Source organism: Crinia signifera, chromosome 6, assembly GCF_055691185.1.
Source record: "Crinia signifera chromosome 6, ASM5569118v1, whole genome shotgun sequence".
In the NCBI taxonomy this organism is placed as follows: domain Eukaryota; kingdom Metazoa; phylum Chordata; class Amphibia; order Anura; family Myobatrachidae; genus Crinia; species Crinia signifera.
In genome coordinates this window covers 160,817,339-160,843,963 of record NC_139222.1, presented here as the reverse complement: position 1 = coordinate 160,843,963, position 26,625 = coordinate 160,817,339, and the positions used below count along the sequence as shown (strand labels likewise).

The window sequence follows — 26,625 nt, the reverse complement described above, 5'->3', positions numbered from 1 at the left end:
TGTTTATCACTCTCCATTTTATCACTTTTGAAGCTTAAGGCCCCCATACATTAGGACAAGTCGGACCCAATTCTCATGTGAGCCGCCCAGGAGCTCCCCGGGAGGCTCACATACAATTTGGCACTTGATGAGCCAAATTTTACATGTGATAAATTGCTTGAGATTTATCACGTCGGAAAGTAGGGGGCCGGCGGGGATCCTCATCAGGGGGAGCAGTGGGGCGGGCAGCGGGTCCCTGTACGCTTAGCTGGCGGCGCCGGCGAGTGCTGACCTGGCCGGGCGGTGTGATGATCACAGATATCATTCAGCAGCGCTGCGGGACGGGACGTGCAGTGGCGGGTATTAGATTTTTAAAATACCTGTCAAATGACTGGCCATTCTCTGATTGGCTGAGAGCTCTCAGCCAATCAGAAAATGGCCAGTCATTTGACAGCTATTTTAAAAATCTAATACCCGCCACTGCACGTCCCGTCCCGCAGCGCTGCTGAATGATATCTGTGATCATCACACCGCCCGGCCAGGTCAGCACTCTCCGGCGCCGCCAGCTAAGCGCTCAGGGACCCGCTGCCCACCCTACTGCTCCCCCGGTCAGTCTGCATGCATATGCATTTATTTATTTATTTATTTATTAACAGTTTCTTATATAGCGCACACATATTCCGCAGCGCTTTATAGAGAATATTTTGAACATTCACATCAGTCCCTGCCCAGTGGAGCTTACAATCTATATTCCCTACCACATGTACAAGCACACACAGACATCCTAGGGTTAATTTTGTTGGAAGCCAATTAACCTATCTGTATATTTTTGGATTGTGGGAGGAAACCGGAGTACCCGGAGTAAACCCACGCAAGCACGGGGAGAATATACAAACTCCGCACAGTTATAGCCATGTTGGGGTTTTGAACCCATGACCTCAGCGCTGTGAGGCAGTAATGCTAACCATTACACCATCCGTGCATACAGGGAGGTCGGATGTGATCTTATGTGCTGACCGTCTGACCTCCCTGATCCCATGCGCACGGGACCGCGCATCGGATGAGATATCACACACCTGCGATTTTGGGGCGATTTCACCCGGTTATCGGCCCAAAGTGCCAAAATCTGATGAAATTGTCCCAAAATCGCATAGTGTATGGGGGCCTTTAGAGAATCTGGCCCAATGTCTTCTACAAGGATTTATCGGATCCAGCAGCCATGAACATGACCTGCAAGTCCTAGAAGTAGCTGTATATGAAACCTTGGAGAAACATCAAAAGCCAACCAAATAGCTTCTGTCATTTTTCAAACAGCCTGTAAAATTACAGCTAGAAGCTGATTGACTGTTACTTCATCTCTCCCCAAGGTTCGATATATCGCCTCTATATAGTGACATCAGTGTACACCTACGTGTGCCATCCAGCAAAATGGCTGCTGCAGCTTCACTTTCATATTGGACCATGCGCGCTACAGCTTAGTCACGTGTTTAGTCTCTCACGTGAACGCGCGCTGCGGGGTTTAGGGAAGTTTGCAGGGCTCGAGTCGTCCAGAAAAAACAAGCGACTGTCACGCAGTGCTCCGGTATGTAACGATGCCCCCAGCACGGGGACTGGCTTTCCGGTATAATTCCCAATTTCATTTCCAATGAACCCACTGTTTGGCCCCGGACATTACCTTCCATTGTCTGCTTGGTTCTCCATTGTCAGTGTTCTCCCGTCTCTTGATTCTCTTGCCAGTATTTATCCTCCGATGCTTTGTGCGCCCGTCAAATCTGTTTCCAGTGTGGCTCCGTCCGTCCCACTCTTCTTAACAGGCTTTTCTTACATGTTTATATTTTGTTTTTGTTGTTTGTAATAATTCTTTGCTCTTTATGTTCTTGTATTTGTTTCTTTTTCTCTTGCCTCTGAATCCTTTTTACCTACTTCTCGCCATACCTCTTGCTCTTTGCCCCATCTCCTCTTGCCTTTTAGTTTCCTTTTGCCCATGCTTTCACCATCTTTCTTGTTGCCTTTTGCCACCCTGCTCGCCCTGCCTCTCGTTGCCTTTTGCCACCCTGCTCGCCCTGCCTCTCGTTGCCTTTTGCCAACCTGCTCGCCCTGCCTCTCGTTGCCTTTTGCCACCCTGCTCGCCCTGCCTCTCGTTGCCCTTTGCCTCCCTACTTGCCCTAGTTTTCATTGCCTTTTGCCCCCTTACTCACTCTCTCTCGTTGACTTTTTCTCCCTCACTTTAGTTTTTGCCCTTTGCCCCTTCTTGCCCTGCCTCTTGCTTTTTTCATGTCCTACTTTGGTGGTTGTTGTTTTGCCTACCCAAGCTTCCTCTTTCTAATGTGGTGTCTCTGTCTGTCCTGTACTAGCGTTATATTTTTCTGGATCCTGACACACATTTGTTCCAGGTATATCTTCTTTAGCCTTCACTACTTTGTTTCTTATGTAGGGTACACACCACAACGACCCGCTCACGATGCACATTGTGAGCGGGTCGTCAGTGTTTCTTCAGACCCGCTCACGATGATGCGGGGGGGCACGACCCGCTCACGATGTGCACTGTGAGCGGGTCCGATCCAATGGCGACCCGCACCCGGCAGTATGGTCGTTATTCAGATCCTACCTGCAGCAGGTAGGATCTGAATAACGACGACCGACCCGCGGGACCGCGCATCGAATCGGTATCGGTCCACACCAGGACAGAAAAGGGCCCAATCACCACACAATCTACATCCAATTGGTCGGAATTGGATCTAGATTGAGGGGATTGGGGCCCTAGTCGTCCTGGTGTGTACCAGGCATAACAGTGCCCTTTTAGTGCTGAACTGTTTTTTTTTTTTTTTTTTCAGTGTGAGTTTTGAAATTCCACCTGTCTACAAATACGTTTTCTATAAATACTAGAGATACTTAGAGTACTAGTCATTAGTCTAAAGGCCCCCGTACATTAGGCCGACCTATCAAAAGACTGGCTGGTCTCTGATTGGCTGAGAGAGTCTCTCAGCCAATCAGCAGGTGGGCCAGTCCTTTGACCTTTTTTTTTTATTCATTTAAAATAAATTCTCCTGTCTGGACCCGCTGTGGTCCGTTACACTGCCTGAACCCGTTGCGGCCCGCTCAGCAGCTGCGGTCTGCACGTACTTGCTACCGCCTGCTCAGCAGCTGCTCACCCCACCGGTCGGACCCGGACATAGGCTCTATCTGATCGGACCCAGTACAAAAGCACTGGTGATGTGCCGCTGAAAAGGCCGATCTGATAGATTCTTTGTGCAGCAGGTTCAATCACTAGGGTCCGCCCTGATGCGCAGGGGACCGATCGGGTCGGATTGTGTGTCAAACACCTGCGATTTGGTCCGATTTATCGGCCTCAGCTGTAGGAATCGGACCAAATCGCAGTAGTGTATGGGGGCCTTAAGGCCGTAGTTCCCAAACCTGACTCTCAAGGAGCACTAAAGTTGCCCAAACACCAGGGGTGTATTGGGGCAATCCTTTGATCACCTGATGGTCACGTTGGGGGATCAAGCATATTAAATGTGCTGATCGGTGCATCTGGTCAAAGGGAAGGCGGGGCTGTCGGATTGGAGGATTCCGATTGCTGGTGCATTTGTACCTTAGGCTGGGTACAGACCTAAATATGAATATGCCGATCAGTTAATTTGCCTACAGATCAGACAGTGTGTTCTGCATACTGTGACTGATGCCCAATCAATTGTGCTGTCGACTTGTGCTGTGGTGTATGAGTGTCTGGAATGCCCATGCACACCTCACAATGCGCTGATATAGCTTTAGATATTTTGGCTATTGGCTGTGCTACTAATAATTAGACACTCAGCTGACAATTGTGACAATTATGTGGGGTTTGGGATGGTTTTCTAGTATGTCCAGTTAAAAAGGGTCTGTTGTCCTTTTTACAGTTTGGTCCGATGACCCTGAATCAATATATGTTCTGTTAACATGAGGAATGAAAGTTTTTTTTTTTTTTTTCCCTTCTCTAGATTACAGGTGCCCACATACGGTGTGATTCTCGCATGTGATTTGAAATCTAGTCTAGTTCAAATCGCACCGTGTAGGGAATTGCATGCGATATGTACTATATATATTTAAATTACATATTGTAGTCTAGTACAAATCTTATGTAGTCCAAATAGCACAGAGTATAGAGTTAACTTTGCATAGCACTGAAGTTCAAATTACATTGTATAGCTCAAATTGCACCTAGCACACATCTCACCGTATGTGGGCACCTGCACCATAACTTCTATTCTTAGGGGGCATACACATAAGGTGATTTTAGCCTGTTTTTCTAAGAAATCTGACTAGATCTCTTAAGGTGCGTACACACGGAACGATGCCGGAAGCGTTCCAACATCATTCATGAGTGTATCAAATCATTGTGCGTACAGGGAAGATCATAGACCATCGTTGCCGATCCACGGAAGGATTTGAGTGATTGGTCATTCCCATCGATCGGGAACGCCCACATTGTCCTTCAAATCGTTCCATGTATGGACCTTTCGAAATTGAGCAGGGATTGCTCCGTGTGTATGCCACCGAGTGATGGGACCAGAACACTGGTTAGCACAGATTGCCACATCACTATGTATGGATGATCTAAGGCGGGTGTGGATCAGTTGGTCACCAGCAAGTTGTTAGACAGTCAGTATGTCGACAGGGTCATAAGGTCGACAGGGTGTGTATAATTACGCTGTGGGGGGCAGGTCAATATTTGTTATTACTTGTCTTGTATTAGATTAAAAACTGTTGGTGTGCCTTGGTAATTTTAAAGTCTTGTCCGGTGTGCCGCGACATGAAAAAGGTTGAAAATCACTGCTCTAGGGCCATGTGTATGGGCGATCTAGCCTCTGGGACATTCAAGGGAAGTCGGCCTTCCCTAGAACACTCGGCACAGAGGGGTAAACGCATCTCAACGTGTGTATGCCCCTTTACTTGTGCAGTGCTAGAGTAACATCCTTCGTTTGCATGAGGCATGTTGTTATGGATGTAGTACCAACACATTTCTTTGTGCTTGGTTTACTAAGCGTAATTTGCCTTTGTGAGGTCACACTAATAACACTTTCCACCTGATGGGCTTGTATATTCACTTAATAATTTTGGAGGAACTGATAACCTTTATAGTATTCTAGCTGTTGAGTCCAGATCCTTAATAAACTAAATGGGAAAACACAGGATTTATTATTTATTTATTAAAAGTTTCTTATATAGTGCAGCATATTCCATTGCGCTTTACAAGGGAGACAGTGATACAACAAACTGGGTATTTACAAACATTCAAGAGTGTGAGGGCCCTGCTTGCAAGCTTACAATCTATAGGGAAATAGGCATTGATAGGATGAGATTTATGCTTCACTTTTGTGCTAAGCGATTTAGGGTAGTTGGTTTCCCTTGAACTTCCTGGTGTCTAGATTGCCCACACACACGTTGAGATTTGTGCTAAGCAACAAAAAACAAAAACTGTTTACTGTTAAGGTGCGTACACACGGGTGCAATTTCAGCACATATCGCTGGGAATATGGTCGCTGAGCGACCATATTGCCAGTGATTTGTGTGTGCTGTCGGCGATGAATCGCCGGGTGCGCGCTCCCGTGTGCAGCCCCTGATGGTCGCTGGTCCTGCGATCAGCTATTTCCCTGCCTATTCCCCCGGCAGAGTCTCCTGATTATCAGCGACCATCTCTGGTCGCTGATGAACAGGAGAGACACTCAGCAATATATTGCTGAGCAATATATCTTCCCCGTGTGTACGGGGCATTACATAGTAGATTGCTATTGCTCATTCTGCACTCACACCTTGCAATTTGAACTCCCTTGCAAAGCAATCTGACTATATATCAGTGATGGCTAACCTTGACACTCCAGCTGTTGTTGAACTACACATCCCAGCATGCCTTGCTACAGTTTTCCTATTTGGCCATGCTAAAACTGATGCAGGGCATGCTGGGATGTGTATTTCAACAACAGCTGGAGTGTCAAGGTTAGCCATCACTGGACTATATTTTGATTAGATTTAAGCCGGTGATGACGACATGTGGAACCGTGCATCGTGAGATCGCTTAGAAAATGCCCTGTAATCACTATGTGTAGGTCACATTTACTCTTTCTAAAGAGATTGATAAAGAAGACTGACAGTGGGATCCAGATGGAGAGAATATTGGGGCAGATGTATTAAGCTTTAACAAGAGATAAATGCAAGGGTGATAAGGAGAGATAAACGTCCAGCCAATCACCTGCTAACTGCCATGTTACAGCCTGTATTTGTAAAAAGTCAGTAAGGAGCTGATTGGCTGGACATTTATCTCTCCTTATCACCCTTGCATTTATCTCTTGTTAAGGCTTAATACATCTGCCCCCATGACGGATCCAGGTAAGTATTTTCACTCTACCCTTACCCCTAATCCGAACCATAACCACTCCTGCAGCCTAACCCTACCCCCTGCCCCCCTGTCTTTACCTCTGGTATCTGTTATCTGTCAGGATTCTGACCATGAGAGTCCCGCTGTAAAGGCCCCCATACATTAGGCCGACTTGTCCTTAGGACAAGTCGGACCCAATTCTCCCGTGAGCCGCCCGGCAGCTCCTCGGGAGGCTCACATACAATTTGGCACTTGATGAGCCAGTTTTTACATGTGATAAATCGCTTGCGATTTATCACATGTAAAACAAATGGGGAGCTGCAGGGCGGCGGCAGTAGTGGGGGCGGGCGGCGGCTCTCAAATGAGTTCCCGACGGGTGCCGGGTGCGGCGAGTGATGCTGACCTGGTCGGGCATGCTGTGATCACAAATAGCAGCGCTGCGGGACGGGACGGGCAGTGCAGTGGCGGCTATTAGATTTTCAAAATACCTGTCAAATGACCGGCCGTTCTCTGATTGGCTGACTCTCAGCCAATCACAGAACGGCCTGTCATTTGACAGGTATTTTAAAAATCTAATAGCCGCCACTGTGCGTCCCGTCCCGCAGCGCTGCTATTTGTGAGCACAGCATGCCCGGCTAGGTCAGTGTGTCTGCCCGCCGTGCTCCCCCGGTGTCTGCATGCATATGCCTGTCAGGTGGGCAGGCATATGCATAGCATACAGGGAGGTCGGATGATCTTATGTGCTGACCGTCCGACCTCCCTGATCCGATGCGCACGGGACCGTGCATCGGATCAGATCAGATGTCACACAACTGCGATTTTGGGCCGATATCACCCGGTTATCGGCCCAAAGTGCCGAAATCGGATGAAATCGTCCCAAAATCGCATAGTGTATTGGGGCCTTTAGTCTCCCCAAGTGCTGGGATTTTGACGGCATCTCTTTTATAAAGTGTAATGTGTCGTTCTAATGATCTGGATACCTGGCGCTATGAAAGTGAAAATGTTTCAATAGCAGGTGACAATGCTAATATTGGTGGCTATCTGGTTCTGAACCATCAGACCTCTTCTGTAGTGATCACAGAATCCATCTGGGTTTAGCATCAGTATACTTTATGCAAGGCTGGACATCAGAAACTGCTGCTTGTCAACCATCGATTCCCCCAATTCAATGTAAATACTTTTCTTATAAAATTGTGGGTATACGATAATTGCCAGCCTTTGTGCAGCTTTGGACAAGTAAGAGAAAACCCTTGAATCCCCATACACATTAGGCGATTTGCTCCACCATCAATATCGTTAACGATATCTGTGGGGCTCCTGTGCCAACGTTCTATGGCATACACACTGAACGATATCGTTAAGTGACATCATCTTGCCCCCCTGCTGCACATGACGATATAGTCAACATTGTGCTGCATGTTCAGACAACATTAGATATTGTTAAGTACCAGCGGGAGTGTGCATCATTATCGTTAACGATATATCTTCTAGTGTGTATGCTCAATAACGTTATTGTTGGCGTTCGATTTAAAATGTGATAGCCCTCCTGAGAAACGGTTAAACAGTTCAAGTGGTATCTTGGTCACACCTCTGGGGTCTTGGCTAGAAGATGAAAGGAATCCGATAAGCATTTCTTGAATGAGCTACTGATAACATTCGGAGATGCCAGTAAAGGTTTCCAGAGAAAAGGCATGTTTAATGTTGCAGCCTTTTTACTGCCCAGAACAGTGAGAGCTGTTGTAATGCTATTGAATAACACAGGAGGGAGCCTCCGGAGGATTATGGAGACAGTAGCTGACATTCCGTGTGCTACCATTTCTGGCACTGAGAATATTTATTATAGTTAATATTTATATAAAGGGTTACATTATTTATGGATAGGTTTAGTTCAAGAAAGATGTAATTCCAACATGTATAAAGCACATACAAATATATATGATCCTATTAGCATTACAGACTATTGCATGCCACAAAGGGCCAATAAAGCATGTGTGATCAATGTTTGCTCTTCTACAACTGCTGCAGTGAGCATGCCTGACCAGTCTCCATTCCAAGATCATTATTTACATTGCTATTGAACATGCATCCTCCTAAAGGTGCGTACACACGGGCATTTATCGCTGGCAATATGGTCAATGAGCGACCATATTGCCAGTGATTGGAGTGTGCACCGGCGATAAATCGCCGGGTGCGCGCTCCCGTTCTTAGCCCCCTTATGATCTCCCAGCTGATTCCCTCTGCGGCTCCCCTGGCAGAGGTTCCCTTTCATTAGCGACCATCTATGGTCGCTGATGAAAAGAAGACACTGAGCAATATATCGCCCCCATGTGTACACAGCTTTACACTTCACACAAACCACACATTGGCCCGATGGCTGATGGACATCTACTGTGGCCAATATGGTTTAGTATGTGATAAGTGAAGGGGTACAAAATCATTCCAACCATGCCAGATATCTGGATCAGTTGTAGTCTAGCGTAGTGATGTTACCAGCCAGATCAAATGTATTTTGTTGCGTAATTAGATTTCACTTATCGCTTTGAACATAGTAAGTGCTGTGTGTATCCCCATGCTTCGCTATGGAATTTCAAGCATTTCCGTGTGCGTAATTTAATTTAAAAGGCCTTCCTGGTAAACTACATTTTTAGTCTTTCCTTCAGGCTGGGGAATGGCCAGGCTGTCAGAGGAGCTGACTCTAGAACAATAAGTGACCCTCCAGCTGTTGATGAACTACACATCCCAGCATGCCCTGCATAATTTTCTGCATGCATCATACAACTGGCCATGTGAGAAGCAGTCACTCCTCAAGTCCATACCAGCCACTTTCAAGCTCTGCCCATGAGCTTTGTTATTGGTCATAGCGTATCCGACCTTTACCGGGAACTCCAGCCGTTTCAACTGGAAGCGGTTGTCTGATGGGATCAGAGGAATTCTCGGAATAAAGACTGTTTCTCTCAGGCCAATGTCTGTAAATATTGTTTCTTCAATTACATGTTTTTGCAGAGGCTTCACCTGCAGCCTGGTACAGTTTGAGTGGATTCAAGTAACATGAAAGCATTATTGGGAGAACAACCTTGAGACAGAGATTTTGTGATGAATTATACCCCATTCACACCAGAAATGCAGGGACAAACCCGGGAATTCAGTTCCCGGGACAAGCAGGGACATTCCCAGGTTTGGACCCATTCACACCAGAAATGTCCCTGCATTTTCTGGTGTGAGAAGGGGGCGTAAAGGAGGCCGGCAGGAGGTGGGGAAGAGGCGGGATGGCGGCGGAGGTGGGGAGAATACTCACCCCGGTTGCTGGTCCTCCGTGCAGGCCAGGGATCCACACAGGCGGCGGCGCAAATGACGGGACAGGCTGCGGATGAAGATGACGCAGCTCTCCGGCGTCCTCACTGCCGCCGGAGAGCTGCGTCATCATCATCCACCGGCTGTTCTGTCATTTGCGCCCGCCTCCTGCATTAATTCCTGTCGGACAGGACACAGAGGACATGGCAACCCGGGTAAGTATACCCTGTACCTTTCACACCAGCCAGGTCCCCGGGTTGAACCCGGGAACAACCCTGGTACCTAGCCGGGTTGAAATTTGCCCGGGAACCTTTCACACCAGCGCTAGTACCGGGTTGTTACCAGAATTTTAATATAGGAAACCATCAGAGGGAAAAATAACTTTCATTCTGCTAAAAAAAACAAATGCCTCACAACTTGCTTTACGTGGTCTGAGCAAGACAACCTGGTCCTCATTCAAAGTTGCGTGAATTCTTTGGTGGCGCTTGTGCATGCTGTTGTGAATGAGATGCACAGTGACAAATTTGTTTGGGAGCAAGGTAATAAAAACTTGCATACCTTGCAACTAAAGGCCCATACACACTTGACGATTTTCACCTGAAAATCGGTCAAAACAGCAGTTTTGAGCGATTTTCGGCTGAAAATCGCCTAGTGTGTATGCCTCCCAGATTGCAGACTAGCGATGATGCGCGCTCCCGCATCATCGCTGTCAAAGTCTCTGATCTGCTGGTTTTACCAGCATGCCAGAGATGATGGCTGATTTATTCAGCCATCATCTGTGTGTGTGTACGATTAGCCACTTTGAGCCTGCGTGCCGCCCCGCCGCCTCCCCCTGCTCCCTCCCCCCTCCCCCAGCACGCACCTGTATTCCAGGCGGCTACAGTACCCCTCCTAATGCCCGCAATTTCGTCTGGCTGCTGGGCACCCCTCCGCCGGCAGGTCCTCCCGTTCTTCCACGGTCATGTCCGCCTGGCTACCCCCACAGCAGCTTCCAGGGTCCCCAGCCGCTGCCTCCTCATATGTTAAAAAAAAAAAAAGGAAGTTGTTAAAACTTTTATAAAATGAGACCACTGCCACCAATGTGAGATTGCCCACAAGTGTGTCTCTCTCTCTCTCTCTCTCAGTTTTAAAAATGTTTTAACAACTTTTTTTTTTTTTTTTAACATATGAGGAGGCAGTGGCTGGGGACCCTGGAAGCTGGTGCGGGGGCAGCCAGGCGGACATGTCAGATGGGCGTGTGGCCGGAAGGACCTGCGGGCGGAGGGGTGCCCAGCAGCCTAACGAAATTGCGGCCATTCTGAGGGGTACTGTAGCCGGAATTTAGGTGCATGCTGGGGGAGGGGGGAGGCGGCGGAGCGGCACGAGGGCTGAAAGTGGCTAAACTTTCAGCCCGTGCTGCGTACACACATAATCCAATAGACCGGTGGGTACTTGTGTAGTTTCACGGCGCCACTAAATCGCATGCGATATCACATGCAATATCGCATGCGATTTAATGCCTGTTCATATCCCCACTATCCGCTGTGGCGTGGAGTTGATTTTATATAGTGTGGCGAGACACCGAGCCCGAAGCGTGGCGAGCGTAGCGAGCGCCGCAAGGGGACACGGAATGCGATATCAGGTGTCGCCGTCAAACGACACAAGTACCATAATCCGTGTCCGCTCGTCACGCTTCGGGCTTAGTGGCTCGCTGCGCTCGCCACACTATATAAATTCGACTCCGCGCCGTAGTGGATAGCCGGGAAATAAAGAGGTATTAAATTGCGTTTGATATCGCATGCAAAATCGCATTTCTCCGAATATACTCCGCCCAGCGATCAATTCTGAATCCGGCCCCAAAAACAGAAATGCACTGAAATAAATTGGCCCCTGCTCCCACCCTTGGAATTCAAACCCCACCCATTATGCAAATAGCCTTTTACATTAAAGATTTTCAGCAAAGTCTTCAACCTCCTGAACATCTCTTGCTCTTTGGGGAAAATAGATCAGTGTGTACGCACTATTTTGGTGACAAAGTCTTTTGAAATGAAAATCTTCAAGTGTGTATGGGCCTTAAGTTCTGATTACCGCAGATATGCATGCTCCTGATTGGTTGCGGTGTTACTATTTTGCCTGCCTGGTGGTCTCCCCTCCATCTTCTCAGTAGGGAAGGGGCCACTGGGAGCTATTGGTGACTGGCTTCGGCGTGGTTGAAAGTGCATGAATGTGTCGCACACATTCATGCACACACTCAGATACACAAACACACTCACACAACACTACATACTCACCGCTGCTGAAGAAGACCCAGCTCCCGTATTGGATTCATAACACAGCTTCGGTAGGCAAGTAATTACAGACTAATAAAGCTAATTGGAAACTTCAGGAGAGGTGCCACAGAGCAAGTCCTTGAGATTCTTCCTAAAAAAATTAATTTTTTAGGAAATATCAGACTTGCTCTAGAGCTGCGTGAAAAATAAACAGTCAGTTCTATAGAAATGACAGTAGGGGTTATTCTGGTTCACTCCTTCTGGCAAATTCCTTCTTAGGTGGACAAAACCATGGCCCTTATTCTGATCGGTGCGGCCAGGACCGTGCTTCCGAAACCCCGCCTTCCAAACGGATCGCCAACTCCGTCCGTACGCGGTAAGAAGCTGTCCGAACGGACCGCACGTGTATTTCTCATGGAATACGCCTCCTCCATCTCAGGGAACCTCCCCCATCATTCGATGGTCGCAGACCATCGAATGCAGGACCGAGTGATCCGCCAGCTAACGCAACCTCAGACCACACGGGCATTTCTCTGTGCAAAAGCAGGGATCTGGGCGGGCAGCTGACATCCGGCGATGTCATATGTCCGCCCCCTACACGTGCGTCACGACTGCATTACCATACGTACGCCCAGTGTTTGCATGGGAACGCCCATGAAACGTGGGGCGTATGCATATGGTAATGAGCCCAAATAGCCCTTCACGCCCCTCTCCACCCCTTGTTCGGAGTGTTCACAATTCATGCGGAATTTGGCAGTACGCCCGCTCGCACATGCGCAGAGACGCCTCTGCACATGCGCAGACACAAAACATCGGCGGCACGAACGCATGCGGATATTACCGCACCAACCAGAATAAGGCCCCATGTGCACTGCAGCGGGGGGTAGATGTAAAATGTGCAGAGAGAATTAGATTTGGGTGAGTTATTTTGTTTATGTGCAGGGAAAATACTGACTGCTTTTATTTGTACACTGCAATCTAGATCTCACTTTGAAGTAAAACCCCACCCAAATCTAATTCTCTCTGCACAAGTTACATCCACCCCATCTGCAGTGCACATCTAATGCTGCTTTCCCACTGCCAAGCCGTTTAAAGAACTGGTATTTTTAAACGGTATTAGCTTTCACATTGCAGTAATACTGTTTAAACCCCTCGCGTCCCCTGGTACCTGTCCTGCCCCCCTCCTCCTCCCCCCCCCCCCCCCCCCCGTACCTGCCAGCTGGTATCCTCGCCCCCCCCCCCCCCCCTGCCCTGGTACCTGGTAGCTTGCTCCCCTTCCCTGGTACCTTGCAGCTGGTACCTTGCAGCAGGGTAGGCAGTGGGCATTGAAGGGCTCCTAGTCGGCAGGTCACAGCGGGGGCACTGGGGATCCGGGCAGCGCGTCCGTGCTCAGGAGGAGGACGCGGAGGAAGGTCCATTAGGAGATTGTAATTTCATCGGTGGGGGTCCCTGCCGCGAATGGGAAATAGTGGAGCCGTTCCTTAAATATGCGCATATTTACTTAGCGACTTATTAGTTATGCGCCCATCTAATAAAATATGCGCATATTTAATGTATGGCTCCGCTATTTCCCATTCGCGGCAGGAACCCCTGCTGATGAAATTACAATCTCCTAATGGACCTGCCTCTGCGTCCTCCCCCTGAACATGGACGCGCTGCCCGGATCCCCAGTGCCCCTGCTGTCTGTGCACCAGCCTCCTCCTATATGAGGCTTTCAGCAATCAGTCTGGGACCTGTCGACTAGGAGCCCTTCAATGCTAACTGCCTACCATGCTGCCCAGATGCAAGGTACCAGCCTTAAACGTTTAGAAAGGGGAAAAAAAAAGTCAATATACAGTTAAAGACCTGCATTGGGAAAGGGGCACAACAAGGAATTTGCCAGAAGGAGTGAACCAAAATAAACCCCAGTGTCCCATTTTTTCATTCCTCTAATTAAGTTTGAAAACCAGCAAAAACAGCACATGAATATCGGTGCGTGTATGGGCAATTCTGCAGCTGTCCTAGGGCTGCTGAAAGTTTTTAATGATGGCAACTTAAGATGCGCCAAGTGGTATTAACGGCATCTACAGGTGCTCAAATTAGGGAAGGGCTGGCAAAGGAATGAGCAAAGTCTGCGTCTGCCTTTGAATCAGGGCCCTGCTGTGATCTGGCTTAGTGGAATCCTTTTGTTGGATACACCGTGTATATGTACACAAAACTATCATAACTTGCCATTATTTTTGTAATTATTTTGTTACACCCCTGTATGATTAATTATTAAGTTACTTATTTAGCACCAGCATATTCTGTTGTGCTTTTACAATTGAGCAGAATTAGCAATGAAAAACAAGACTGGATAATAACAGACAATGATATTCCAAACATTAATAGTCTGTTTTTGGGTGCTGCGACCATATTAACTTCCCCCCCCCCCCCCCCTGTAAATTAACGCCACTAATTGAATTCCCACTGAAATACTTGCTCTTAGACATTTTCTCCATTGCTTTTCTGAGAGCTGAACCTTTTGAAATTGTACGAGGTGAGGTGAATTAACGTGCACTCTTTTTAAAAGGGAAGATTGAAATAAACAGTGATTATTTTTAGAAAATGTTGCTGTGTGATAGAATCTTTATGCAGGTTAATTATAACTAGCACAGTACATGCTGCAGATACAGAACCATACTAAACGTAACTCTTTGCATGTACTTTGGACCACCAGATGTTTGTCTGGCACGTCAATGCCTTTGATTTCCAAGTCCTTTTTTGGATTTAATCTAACGTTGAAGTTGATATATGAACCGCAAACATTCCGCATCATTTTGACAGGACATTACCGGTACTAGTCTGTGGTTACACAATACTCTGCTCCTTTTTACTGTCACACTTTGTGGCTTTCTACATTCTTATTCCTCGTCTAACATTATGGCACAGCCAATGCTACCTGCTGCTTGCTCCATCAGTGCCATGCATAAGATCAGGGCTTTCATCCCCTGAAATACTCAGTGCTTCTGTGAACATATGAACTGACTACTGTTCTGCCATACCTGCTTTAAAACAGATGGGTGATATATATAAATTATCTAAAAATCCTTGTCTAGAGTCTGATGGCCCTAAAAACACTTGAGTGTATGCTAATCATGAGATAGAAGAATTAACTTTGGTTCTTTAGGGAACATAATCTCCTTTTTATATAAGCTAAAGGTGACCATGCACACTACAGTGTGGTCAGGTAATTGGGCCATTTTGGGATAGGTATGTTCACCAAAACCTGCTTATTGATAAATGCAGTTGAACAATGACCGTATCTGACCGTAACTGTGTATTTTGCAAAATCTGTGTTCCCCCTGTATTTCCTGTTCAACCCCAACATTGTGCACATTTATCTTGGCCCAATAAGGGGATATAACACATAGCAAATCTATGGAATCTTTTTATAGAACAAGTAGAGATTCTCCGAGATGCTTTGTGCATATAGCAAAGCGAAGGGAGTAATCTTCTGAGCTTCCTCTCATGCCAATAAAATGAGATAAGCAGTGTCCTCATAGGTCTCGGGTTTCATCTCCATCTAGGCCGAGTTCCAGCATAGAGAGATTTCATTCTTATGGTCTATGTATATAGTACAGCTTCCGAAAGAACTCCAGAAATTATTTTCCTAAGCGATCCATAAAACCAAAATCGCTATTCACCAAATACTCTACTTCCTTACAGGAGTGTTCTTTGTTTGGTGTCTTTTTGTTTGTTTCATTGGGTTGCTATGTTTGTGTTGATCTGGTAGCCGTGTCAGTGTATTTCAGGTGTCATCATGCCAAGACGGATGTTAATTCCTCACAAGTCTGTTTTCTCTTACTCCCGGCCCCCAAAGTGGCTGAATGGTCCCAGTACTATGAACTCGGCTGGAAGTGGTTACCGGGTGTTTTCGGCTAATTCCAGTGCTACCTGTGTGGAACTGGCCAAGAGGATCACAGAGTATGTAGACATTACTGAGTGGTAGCAGCAACTAATCTAAGAAAATCATTTATCTAATAAATAGGCTACATGTGTAGGCTAAATGGTCTACTGCTAACACTGCCTGTTTCTGATCTGTTGTAGGCGGTTGGGAGTAGAACTAGGAAAAGCAGTTGTCTACCAGGAGACCAATGGAGGTGAGATTACCAAATCCGGTACTTGTGTATTTTGGCGGCGCCCGATTTCAGCATCGTACGATGAACGTATCGCATCGCATGCCATGTACCCGATGGCATGCGATGCGACGCGATTTTGACCCCCTATACGATGAAAAATCCTAATGGGTGCTTACAATGTTAAATGCACCCCCACGCCACCCCCCACTATAAACGTGAACCCGAAGCGTGGCGAGCGCAGCGGTACACGTCCTACGACCTTTTCATACCCCCACTATCCACGTCGGCGTGGAGTTGAGAATAGATTAGTGTGGCGAGCGCACCGAGCCTGAAGCGTGGCGAGCGCACGCGGATACCTTCACAGGTAAACGCGTCCCTTTGCGGGCTTCACAGGTATCCGCGTCCCCTTGCTGGGCTCGCTGCGCTCGCCACGCTTCGGGCTCCGTGACTCGCTGCGCTCGCCACACTAATCTATTCTCAACTCCACACCGACGTGGATAGTGGGTGTATGAAAAGGTCGTAGGACACGTACCGCCGCCCCTCGCGGGCTCGCTGCGCTCGCCACGCTTCGGGTTCACGTTTATAGTGGGGGGGTGGCGTGGGGGTGCATTTAACATTGTAAGCACCCATTAGGGTGCTTATACAATGTTTAATCGCATCGCGTCGTATGGCATTGTATGCCATGTACAATGGCATACAATTTGAAAATTGTATGCCATCGTACACTAACCAACGAAATCGCGTCCCATCGCATGCGTTATGGTATGCGATGGGCGCCGCCAAAATACACAAGTACCCCAAATCCTATCTCCCTGGATCACTTACATTTCTCTTCATTGTCTTTTCACCTAACTATGTCTGTCTCCACAGAAACCAGAGTGGAAATTAAGGAATCTGTTCGTGGACAGGATATCTTTATTATACAGACGATCCCAAGGTAATATTGCACCTGCAGCTCCACCACTTAGTAGAGAGAGGGAATTGTTTGGTAAACTGTAGATGAAGATGGTTAAATAAATGAGGGCATCTACTTAATGGCTTTTGGTGTTCTCATTGAGGTCCTTAACTACTGGATACTATTCCAGGAATCTCCATAATTTCTGTTGTAGGAAGAGAGCCACTGCACAGATAGGAGACTGCAGCTGTCAGTAAATGGGGATTAGAGATAGCATTATTATCTCTAGGCCTGTACATGCTTAATGTTATTCAGACTTGAAGGTCATAGTATTACAGTGGCAGGTGTGCAAGCCATCATAGTTTCCACACTCACAAATTCTCGAGGCATCCCATTTGGTTCTTTGTGACTGGAGACCTTTCATTAGGATGTAATGAAAAGTGACAGAAAACCTATTGTCTGTATGTTATTATTTTCTGTGTAGTGCAGCCTATGTTATAAGAATAGAATCAACTTTATTGGCCATGTATGCTTGCGCACACTAGGAATTTTTTGTGGATTTACAGTGCAGCATCAAGCAGGGATGAAGGGGGGGGGGGCAGGGGGAGAAGGCATTACATACATTACAATAAAACATTACATGTGGGGAACACATACCCACCGAGGTGCACAGCGCCTAGGCAGCCATCAGCGGCGCCACTGGTCGCCGAAACAGCCAGGTAGGTAACAATACAAGCAGAGACAGTACAGTTATCACACAGGGAACATATTTGGCTGAGCTGCACAGCTCCTAGGCAGCCATCAGCGGCGCCATCTTGATCATGCTGCTCAGAGGCAGCAGTAAAAATATTTGTATTTATGTAGCACTTTTCTTCCAAAGCTGGCACACCCTGCCAGCTTGTTGCTGGCGGGGTGTGCAACCAGCGAATGTACAGCATACAGGCTTTGCATACAGTAGGGGCAGAGGTATATGATGATGATCATGGTAAAGAAACAGTAAAACAAAGAGTAATACATAGCTTTCCTAAGAGGCTGAGATAGATGGTATCTTGGGAAAAGCAAAAATAAAACATGGCAGTGTTTCGGTTTATGTCCAAATCCAGTCCAAACTCCAGTTCTAACTCATTGCTTGCTTTCGATGACTTGCTTCCGGTGATGCCAGGCAAGCCTTGGCCAGGCTTCTCCAAATGTCCCATTTTAAAGGAAAGTTTGGGTCATCTGGTACAGGGGGAGGGGTTGGTGTTTGCACACATTGCTCAGCTTATCTGATTAAAGGTGGGGGATGTTGTAGGCTCCCAGTAACAAAACACATTCCCATTGCAGACTGTTCTTTTAAATGAAAAGCATCAGGTTTTGGAAAATGGCATTCATGTACCTGTACAGAGGAGATGAGAGATGCTTTTAAAACTTCATTCCAGTTAATGCTATAATGCTATTTTTGTGCTGCTGACTTCGCAGGGACGTGAACACAGCAGTAATGGAGCTGTTGATCATGACCTATGCTCTAAAGACATCCTGTGCCAAGAACATCATTGGGGTCATCCCATATTTCCCCTACAGCAAACAAAGCAAAATGCGCAAGAGAGGGTCTATTGTATGCAAACTACTGGCGTCCATGCTGTCCAATGCTGGTAGGAAACAATGATGTGTCAAATAGAACTGTATATTGTAGTGAACATCCACATTCAGTAGTTTATATTTCATCCACTACAACAGAGGTTCCCAAACGGGGTTCTCAAAGCATCCCAACGGTCCAGGTTTTATGCCACGGTCCATGGCTCAGCACAGATAGTTAAATCAAACTGACTGACATACTATTTAAGTCACCTGTGGCTAAGCACAATTATCCTTAAAACCTGGACCATTGGGGTGCCTTGAGGACCACGTTTGGGAAATTTTGCACTACAACAAGAAATGCGTTCCTTTATATCAGTGGTTCCCAACCCTGGTCCTCAAGTGCCCCCAACAGTGCATGTTTTCCCGATCAACCAACAGGTGCACACATTTTAAAAGATCCACAGTTGGAGATAATTGTGTCACTTGTGATTTTGTGAGGAGATCTGGAAAATGTGCACTGTTGGGGGTACTTGAGGACCAGGGTTTGGAGCCACTGCTTTATATGACTGGTATTTATTGTTGTATTTTATACGTGCATAAATGTTTATAAAAATATCAGATGGTGACTGATTAAGTAATGGTGTGTGTGAAGCATCTGTACCTTCACTACATAACTCATTCTGTCGACTTTAATAGCTTCAGTTGGTTCAGTCATTGGCTTCTTGGGGTCAGGAAAGGATTTTTTAGGGAACTGTGTGCAGTCAACTTTATAGTACCTGAAGGGATTTATTGGTTGTGCTCAACTGGAGAACTAGGGTATGTGCTAAGTGTGAAAAATGTTGAATTATGAATTATTGTCCCCCGTCCCCCCCAAACCCGGTTTCATCTTTTAGGGCTCACACACATTATCACAATGGATCTACATCAAAAAGAAATCCAGGGCTTCTTTAATTTCCCTGTGGACAATCTCCGAGCATCCCCATTTCTGCTGCAGTATATACAAGAGGAGGTGAGCAGTCTTTCACATCCTGATTTTAACATGTGTGATAGGCATGTGTGTATACCGGCATTGAGAGAAATTACATTCTCACCTTTTACCACTCCTTTCCAGATACAAGATTACAGAAACGCAGTGATTGTTGCAAAGTCTCCTGATGCAGCAAAGAGGTAACGAGCACACTGTAGATAAAGTGCGGTACATTATTTTGGGAATTTGGAGGATCTGGTTTTATTTACTTGTTTATTTATTGGGGGTTCTCTGAAAAGAGCATCTTTCTCAAACAAAGTAACTATAAGGTAGGCAAAGTGTACAGGGTCCATGTCAAACAAACACAAATAAATGACTTGCAATATTGGCACAATTAGAACTCAAGTGTCTGGCATGTCTATGCTACTGTTGCTAATCTGAGTGTATGCCAAGTTCTCTTCATGTAGACGGATATAGGGCCGGATTCTATAATCAGCCGCAATTTTCCAAACTGTCCTCCCTAACAGAAATCTGTGTTAAGAAGTCACAGTCTCTAATTGAATATCCCACAGTATTTAATGGCTATATGAATTAAGCCTATATTCTGCATCCACTCCAACAATTTTAGAATTTGTCAAGAGAGGATCCCAATATGGTCTATAAAGCCAAGATGGCATTTTACCATAGACACCACATTGGCTTGTACTGTTTCAAATTGGCTGCTGCAAGGAAATCTTCTTTACACACATTATCCAGTTGGTAAGATTGCTCTTAAGAGGTGGTAAATGGTCATCCACAGTATCACTGAAATGTTTACACGCAGCAATACCTTCTACTGCCAGAAATGTATAACGAACCTAGACGCAGTTCTGGCCAGTCCTGCTTCACTTAACCTCTCTCCCCATGTTTTGTCTAGGGCACAGTCCTATGCTGAGCGATTGCGCCTGGGGCTTGCTGTGATCCACGGAGAACCACAGTGTTCAGAGCACGATATGGCAGATGGACGTCACTCTCCTCCTAGTATACAGAACACTACAGTCCACCCACGGCTGGGAATCCCCTGTGAGTCCTGATTTTTCTTATTATTCGTGGTGTTGTACTTATGTGTAAACAGATTTGTGTCTGCATAGTTTTACATAGTAAATAAAGGAATATTTCTTGTACTAACATGTGTTACGCCTAGTCATGTTAAATATAGCTATGCAAATACATAGTGATAAGAGGGAGAGGAAAGGGGAGTAAAGGCCAAATATTATACACATGTGGTAGAGAATTAGGAACACAATACAAGAATGTATTAATGAGCATGGAAAGTATAAGCGGAATATCTCTGAATGTAACAATGATTTCTATAGAACTGATGCAGTTTAATTTATGAGAAGAATGGGGTATTAAGCAATAAAGTGTAAATAATTGTAGACTCATTCGTGAAGGGTTGTTTTACTTGCCTATTATAAAGCAGCTGTACAATACATCCCAAGCATTAGTTTTGTCATGAATTGTAGGATGTTGATGGACAACTTAACCTTGAATGCTCCATTTAAAGCAGAGGGGATAAGGTGTGTTTCTATGGTGCCTATTGCTTACACGCTTCCTGTGCTTTTGATATTAGGCAAACGACCGCCCCTGTATCCAGGCATTGAACTGCCAAGTATGGAAAATGATTTGTTCTTTGCTGTGTGTACATTGGGTGTCCACTAGGAGTGCACTTCTTGCTGTGCTGCATTAAATGCTGCGTGCTCTAACCTACCTCACACACTAATACAGACCATTCATCTGTCACATACTGAGCTGTAAAAGCCCATTATCATCTCAGTCTATGCTGGCCTGAGCAAAGATGATCATGGTTGAATGTTTGCTGTTTTTGTGTATAACATTCCATGCTTCTTGTTCCCTGCTGGGTTACCAAAGGCAAATCTCCTGCCTTCACTTTCAGGGATTGTGTTAAGATGGGTACACCCCTGATGATGTGTACCCGGTACGATATCAGCAGCAGTTGGGTGCCAGCATCGGCAAGAGCATACACACTTGCCAATGCCGGCAGCGATAAATGACATGGGTGAGGGGTGGTTGTCTTGCTAGCAGCATCCTACATTATACTGCATGCATATATGACAGAGGATATTACTAACGACTTGTGGGAGTGCACATTGTTCACGGAATAGTGTGTAAATAATAGACCATATGCATGAATATATCGTTAAAAATGGCCAATGTTAACAGCATTGTCTAGTGTGTATGCACCTTAATACACTTAATAAACATAATTTGACTAAAATACAAGTATCATGTACAACTAGTTTAACAAGAAGAGTGCTTATATTTAGCCACTTGGTGGCACTGTTATTATTATTATTGCTAATATGGGAAATGCTGTCATAGTTCTTTAAAACACGACATTCGAAATGTACAGAAATGAGGATTACACTATTATGTGTATACATGATTGCATATATATTTTTTCTACTTTCATTTGAAATCTGAATTAAAATATATATTTTTTTCCACGTGAAAGAGCAGCACCATATTTAGTGTTGATTTCTACATTGACAAAATCTGGACAGAACTAGCCCAGAAAATATCACACCTCCTGTTCCTCATTGAAAGCACTGGGCTTCCTGCCCTCTATCCAGCATTCTTGAATGGAAGTTGACATCTATTTTATGACTGGCCGCACAATATTGTGAATGTATACTTGTTTTTTACTGGATGTATTTTGTTTGTACGTTTCCCCAAACATTCTAATTTTAACAGTTTTTCTCCCTGTCTCAAACTCAAGTGATGATGGCCAAGGAAAAGCCACCCATCAGCGTGGTGGGAGATGTAGGGGGACGGATTGCTATCATAGTGGTAAGATCTTTTCTACATGATACCTCTTTTCTTTTTGCTGGGTATGACCACGCTTCACCTAAACTTATTACTAGTAATCCTGTTTTCTTGTTTGTGTAAAATCAGGATGACATCATTGATGAAGTTGAGAGCTTTGTGGCAGCAGCAGAGATTCTGAAGGAGCGTGGCGCTTACAAGATCTTTGTTATGGCAACACATGGTATTCTGTCTGCAGATGCCCCTAACCTTATAGCAGATTCATCAATTGATGAGGTCAGTTTCTGTTTCATCTCTTTGACACTATGAGGGGAAACTCAATTGCTGATGACTGGTGTGAATTGCTGTTGTTGCACAGTATCTCACACCCTTCGTCCACCTGGCAAAATACTAGATTTGTACAGTGCAGCAAATGTTACGATTGTGCGATCTTATATTTTCTGTGAACCAATGATTACCTTGTAAATGCCCTTCTGGAACAGATGCATTTCACTTTTTACAATGTTTCCATTATAACAAGAAAACCTTTCACATAAGGCGTTCTTCTAGTAGCATACTTCAGAAATATCTTGTATTTTTAGAATAATTTCCAGTAAATGCAGTCCCAGAATTTTGCATCAAAGTGTAACTATTCCTTTGGATTGTAGATTAATGCAGTATTGGTAACTTTTAAACCAGATTTAAGTTTATAACCCAGAAACCCAGTTAGTATTTAAGTTTTAATTCTTGTGTGCTGCCAGATGGTCACACAACACTATAAACAGCAGCAACCCTCGAACAAAGATCGTTAAAGTGCTTCTCAAATCCATATTGGTTGAAATACAGTTCCTACAGACATTGCTGTTAATTGTTTATTGAGTTTGTGTCTCATTTTACAGAATCCACATCGCTATAGTTTGACAAATACCTGTTGGCATTCCTCTTAACCCTTTGCGTGCCAACATCTCAGAGATGCGCAAAATATCCAATAAAAATGCCAACATCTCTGAGAGATTTACAAAATATGAGTGGCAACATTTCTGTGAGAGATATGCAAAATTTCGGCTACAAATGCCAGCGTATATATATATTCCGTGTGTCGGCACTCACTGGATAACTATTACTTGCAGAGTGCCTCCTGAAGACTCTCAGTCTAGACGCTGAAATCTTAACACCACAATCACAGCAGTGGCACTCTGGGCTTAGTAGAATAATTGAGTCAGAAACACAGTTCAAAGTGCAACGTTTTCAACACTTTATTTGCATTTTTATCAAGGCTTGATAAAAACTCAAAGAAAGCGTTGAAACGTTACTGTGTTCCTGACTCAATTATTCTACGCTTTCAACACTTTCTTTGCATTTTTATCAAGGCTTGATAAAAACGCAAAGAAAGCGTTGAAACGTTACGGTGTTCCTGACTCAATTATTCTACTAATCCCGGAGTGCCACTGCTGTGATTGTTATATATTATATATAAAATGTCCTATATAAGGTAAACATAGCAGGTCATTATGAGGAATAACAATGTTTGGCAATTTTCACACCAATATTGACAAACTCACTTTACTAGCTGAATTGGTTGCTATGGGCAAAATCTCCACTTCTAAACCTGCACCTTCGTAAATATGGGTATGGGTTAGTTTATGGAGAAGGGGACCATGGGCGATGAAGAGTTGTCACCACATCCGAATAGATATGTGAAGAAATTATAACAATGTGTTAAGAACAACCTTAACAATCTGAGAGTGTATATACACCACAATGGGGAGAAGGGTCTTCAAAGGCGTACCCGTACTCACGCTCAAGAATGAGAATAGTGCTCATAAAGGTTTCTTTTGCATCTGTAGGGGATTTCACCATAAGTGAATTTTCAATATTGGATGCGTACCGTACTCACAAGTAGATGTTGCTGGTACAGACGCATCTAGGTATCTTTTTTAAAGGGAACCCAATCTCCTAGGTGGAATGTATATCCATATATTGCTCCGTAGGGAAAGGTAAGACAAAGGTCCTCTTTGATAGTAGGTACCCAATTTTATTAACAACTATCACTGGGAATACCGGATGGGAAAAAAGTACGGTACCTGATGACTGGGGTATTGGCCTTATACCCCAATCATAACCGTATATAGGTAGCAAATTCCCAGGGTGGAATACAGCAAGGCTCCTCTCCTGCCTTTCTGTATGGGTTTGGTTGACATGGGGGTAGGTCAACAGTCAAAATGTGGACATGGTTTTTTTCAATTTTTTTCATCCTGAATGTCGACATGGACACTGAAGCGTAGCCTTGTGTCCCCTGCGGTAGCCATGCTTCTGGAATGGTGCCTCGCTGCGCTTGGCACACTATTTTGTTCTCCCGCCATGCCCTAGTGGACGGTAGGGCATGAAATACCACCTGCTGGCACATGTCGTCTCAAAAAAAAATGTGAAAACCCCATGTTGACCTAATGACTCATGTCGACCTAAATGCATGTCGGCCTAATGACAGTTGACCAACATGCTGGTGACCCAATGACAGTATCCTGTAATATACACCTCCAGAATAGCCTATGAGTAGATGGACTATTAACAAAGCTGCTTCATTTACCTTTTCTTTTTGTCCTCATGTCTGATATAATTGTGTCTGCTCTATTCTGCTTTTAGGTTGTTGTAACAAACACCGTTCCACATGAGTTGCAGAAGTTGCAGTGCTTAAAGATCAAGACCGTGGACATCAGTCTAATTCTGGCAGAGGCAATACGCCGGATCCACAATGGGGAATCCATGTCCTACCTTTTCCGCAACATTACGATGGATGATTGAAGGAACTTACACACCTTTTATCAGTAACAAGATGGACACATGAAAGTCCTCACTGGATGGCGCTGCATGTTCGGAAAGGGTTAGAAGGTGATTGGAGTATCCTGTCCTTTATTACAACTGCCTCTAAGGAAAGCACTGCCTTTATTATCACATATCTGAGAGCGGATTACACGTGACTAGAAACCACTGTAATATCCCTTGGATCCATCAAGAACTGGATGACTTCTGTAGGAAAGATCTGATATTATTCCCTCTACAACAGTGAGGTTGACAAAACTAATAACTTACCTGCTATAGTAGGAGGCAGAAAGCATTTTTGGGCAATACTGATCTTAATACAAACTAAGAATACTTGTATATAGACAGATACACCATATGACATAATGTTTATTAACATCACGTACATGTAGCATGTACAATGATAGAGACATAACTGTAAATGTGTGTGTATTATATGTTATATTACACATATACATACATTTGCACATGCAAAGATAACCATACTAGTTTGTATATGTGCAGTATACTCCCATCGGTACACCGTTTCAGTTTATGAATAACTTCTTCCAGTCACACACATTTGCATGGGTTTCAAAAAAAATAAAAAAAAATTGTAAATATACAAGTGTCTGTGTGCACAGGCTGAAAAGTTCTGCTGCACAGTAATCACTAGCTTGGTAAGTAGCGAGAGCTACTGTGTACATATGTATGTGGATATGTCTGTGTGTGTGTGTATATATATAATTATCCCTGTATATTTTCAGTACGGTATGCTTTAGAGCAGGGGTAGCCAACTCCAGCCCTCAAGCACTACAAACCGTTCACATTTTCCAGATCACCTAGCTGATGCACTCATTACTCAATGACACATTTTAAAAGATCCACTTGTGGAGATAATTGCTTCATTTGTGATTTATATGAGGAAACCTGGAAAACATGCACTGTTGGTTGCTCTCGAGGACTGTAGTTGGCTACCCCTGCTTTAGAGCAGAGGTTCTCAAACTCAGTCCTCCGGATCCCACACAGTTCACGTTTTCCAGGTCACCTGACGGGTGCACTCATTACTGACTGATACATTTTAAAAGATCCACAGGTGGAGCTGAGTATTTTACCTGATTCTGTGGGGAGACCTGCAAAACATGCATTGTGCTGGGTCCTGAGGACTGATTTTGAGAACCTGTGCTTTAGTATCTTCTGTAGGAATTGAGAGACCAGAAATGGACATAACACTTATGACAAGGGTCCTGTTTACTGTGCCTATTGCATTCCGCATATTGCTATTCCCTCCAGATATGACACCTCAATGGCCAGGCATACACAGAATATTCTAGAAATTTGGGCAGTAGCTTAGACGACTATACTATTGAGTTGTTTCTTCAATTAATCTACATTTTATAATAATGTGTTTGCTGCCATTAAGGCATTTTAAGACCCTGCAGCACCAAAGGGTTGATAAACGTACCAGTTTACGTTTTTCATTTTTTTTTTTTTTTTTGTGCAGACCATTTTGAATACTGAACTGTATAGTTTACCATTTGTAGAAGGTTTTCTATCATTGGCATACAATATAGTTTTGCATACTGTGTTTTTAGTTGCTAATTAAAGTTTGCTTTGCTCATTATATAACA

General features: G+C 44.9%; 1 protein-coding gene across 4 annotated transcripts; it reads left to right on the top strand.

The window, feature by feature from the left end:
• The first annotated feature begins 1,423 nt into the window (after nucleotides 1-1,423).
• Nucleotides 1,424-26,625, top strand: PRPSAP1 (phosphoribosyl pyrophosphate synthetase associated protein 1). Of its 4 annotated transcripts, none has more exons than XM_083147824.1 (11): nucleotides 1,424-1,561; nucleotides 15,645-15,816; nucleotides 15,940-15,992; nucleotides 16,842-16,908; nucleotides 18,325-18,497; nucleotides 19,317-19,432; nucleotides 19,535-19,590; nucleotides 20,307-20,452; nucleotides 22,170-22,240; nucleotides 22,346-22,492; nucleotides 24,839-26,625. In XM_083147824.1, the coding sequence occupies exons 2-11, from the start codon at nucleotides 15,653-15,655 to the stop codon at nucleotides 24,995-24,997; spliced, it is 1,152 nt and encodes a 383-aa protein (XP_083003950.1). In that variant the 5' UTR covers nucleotides 1,424-1,561; nucleotides 15,645-15,652; the 3' UTR covers nucleotides 24,998-26,625. The 4 variants fall into 4 exon arrangements, with proteins under 4 accessions (XP_083003950.1, XP_083003953.1, XP_083003951.1 ...); XM_083147827.1 differs by having other exon boundaries at nucleotides 1,442-1,561; nucleotides 15,713-15,816; XM_083147825.1 differs by having other exon boundaries at nucleotides 1,450-1,561; nucleotides 15,635-15,816.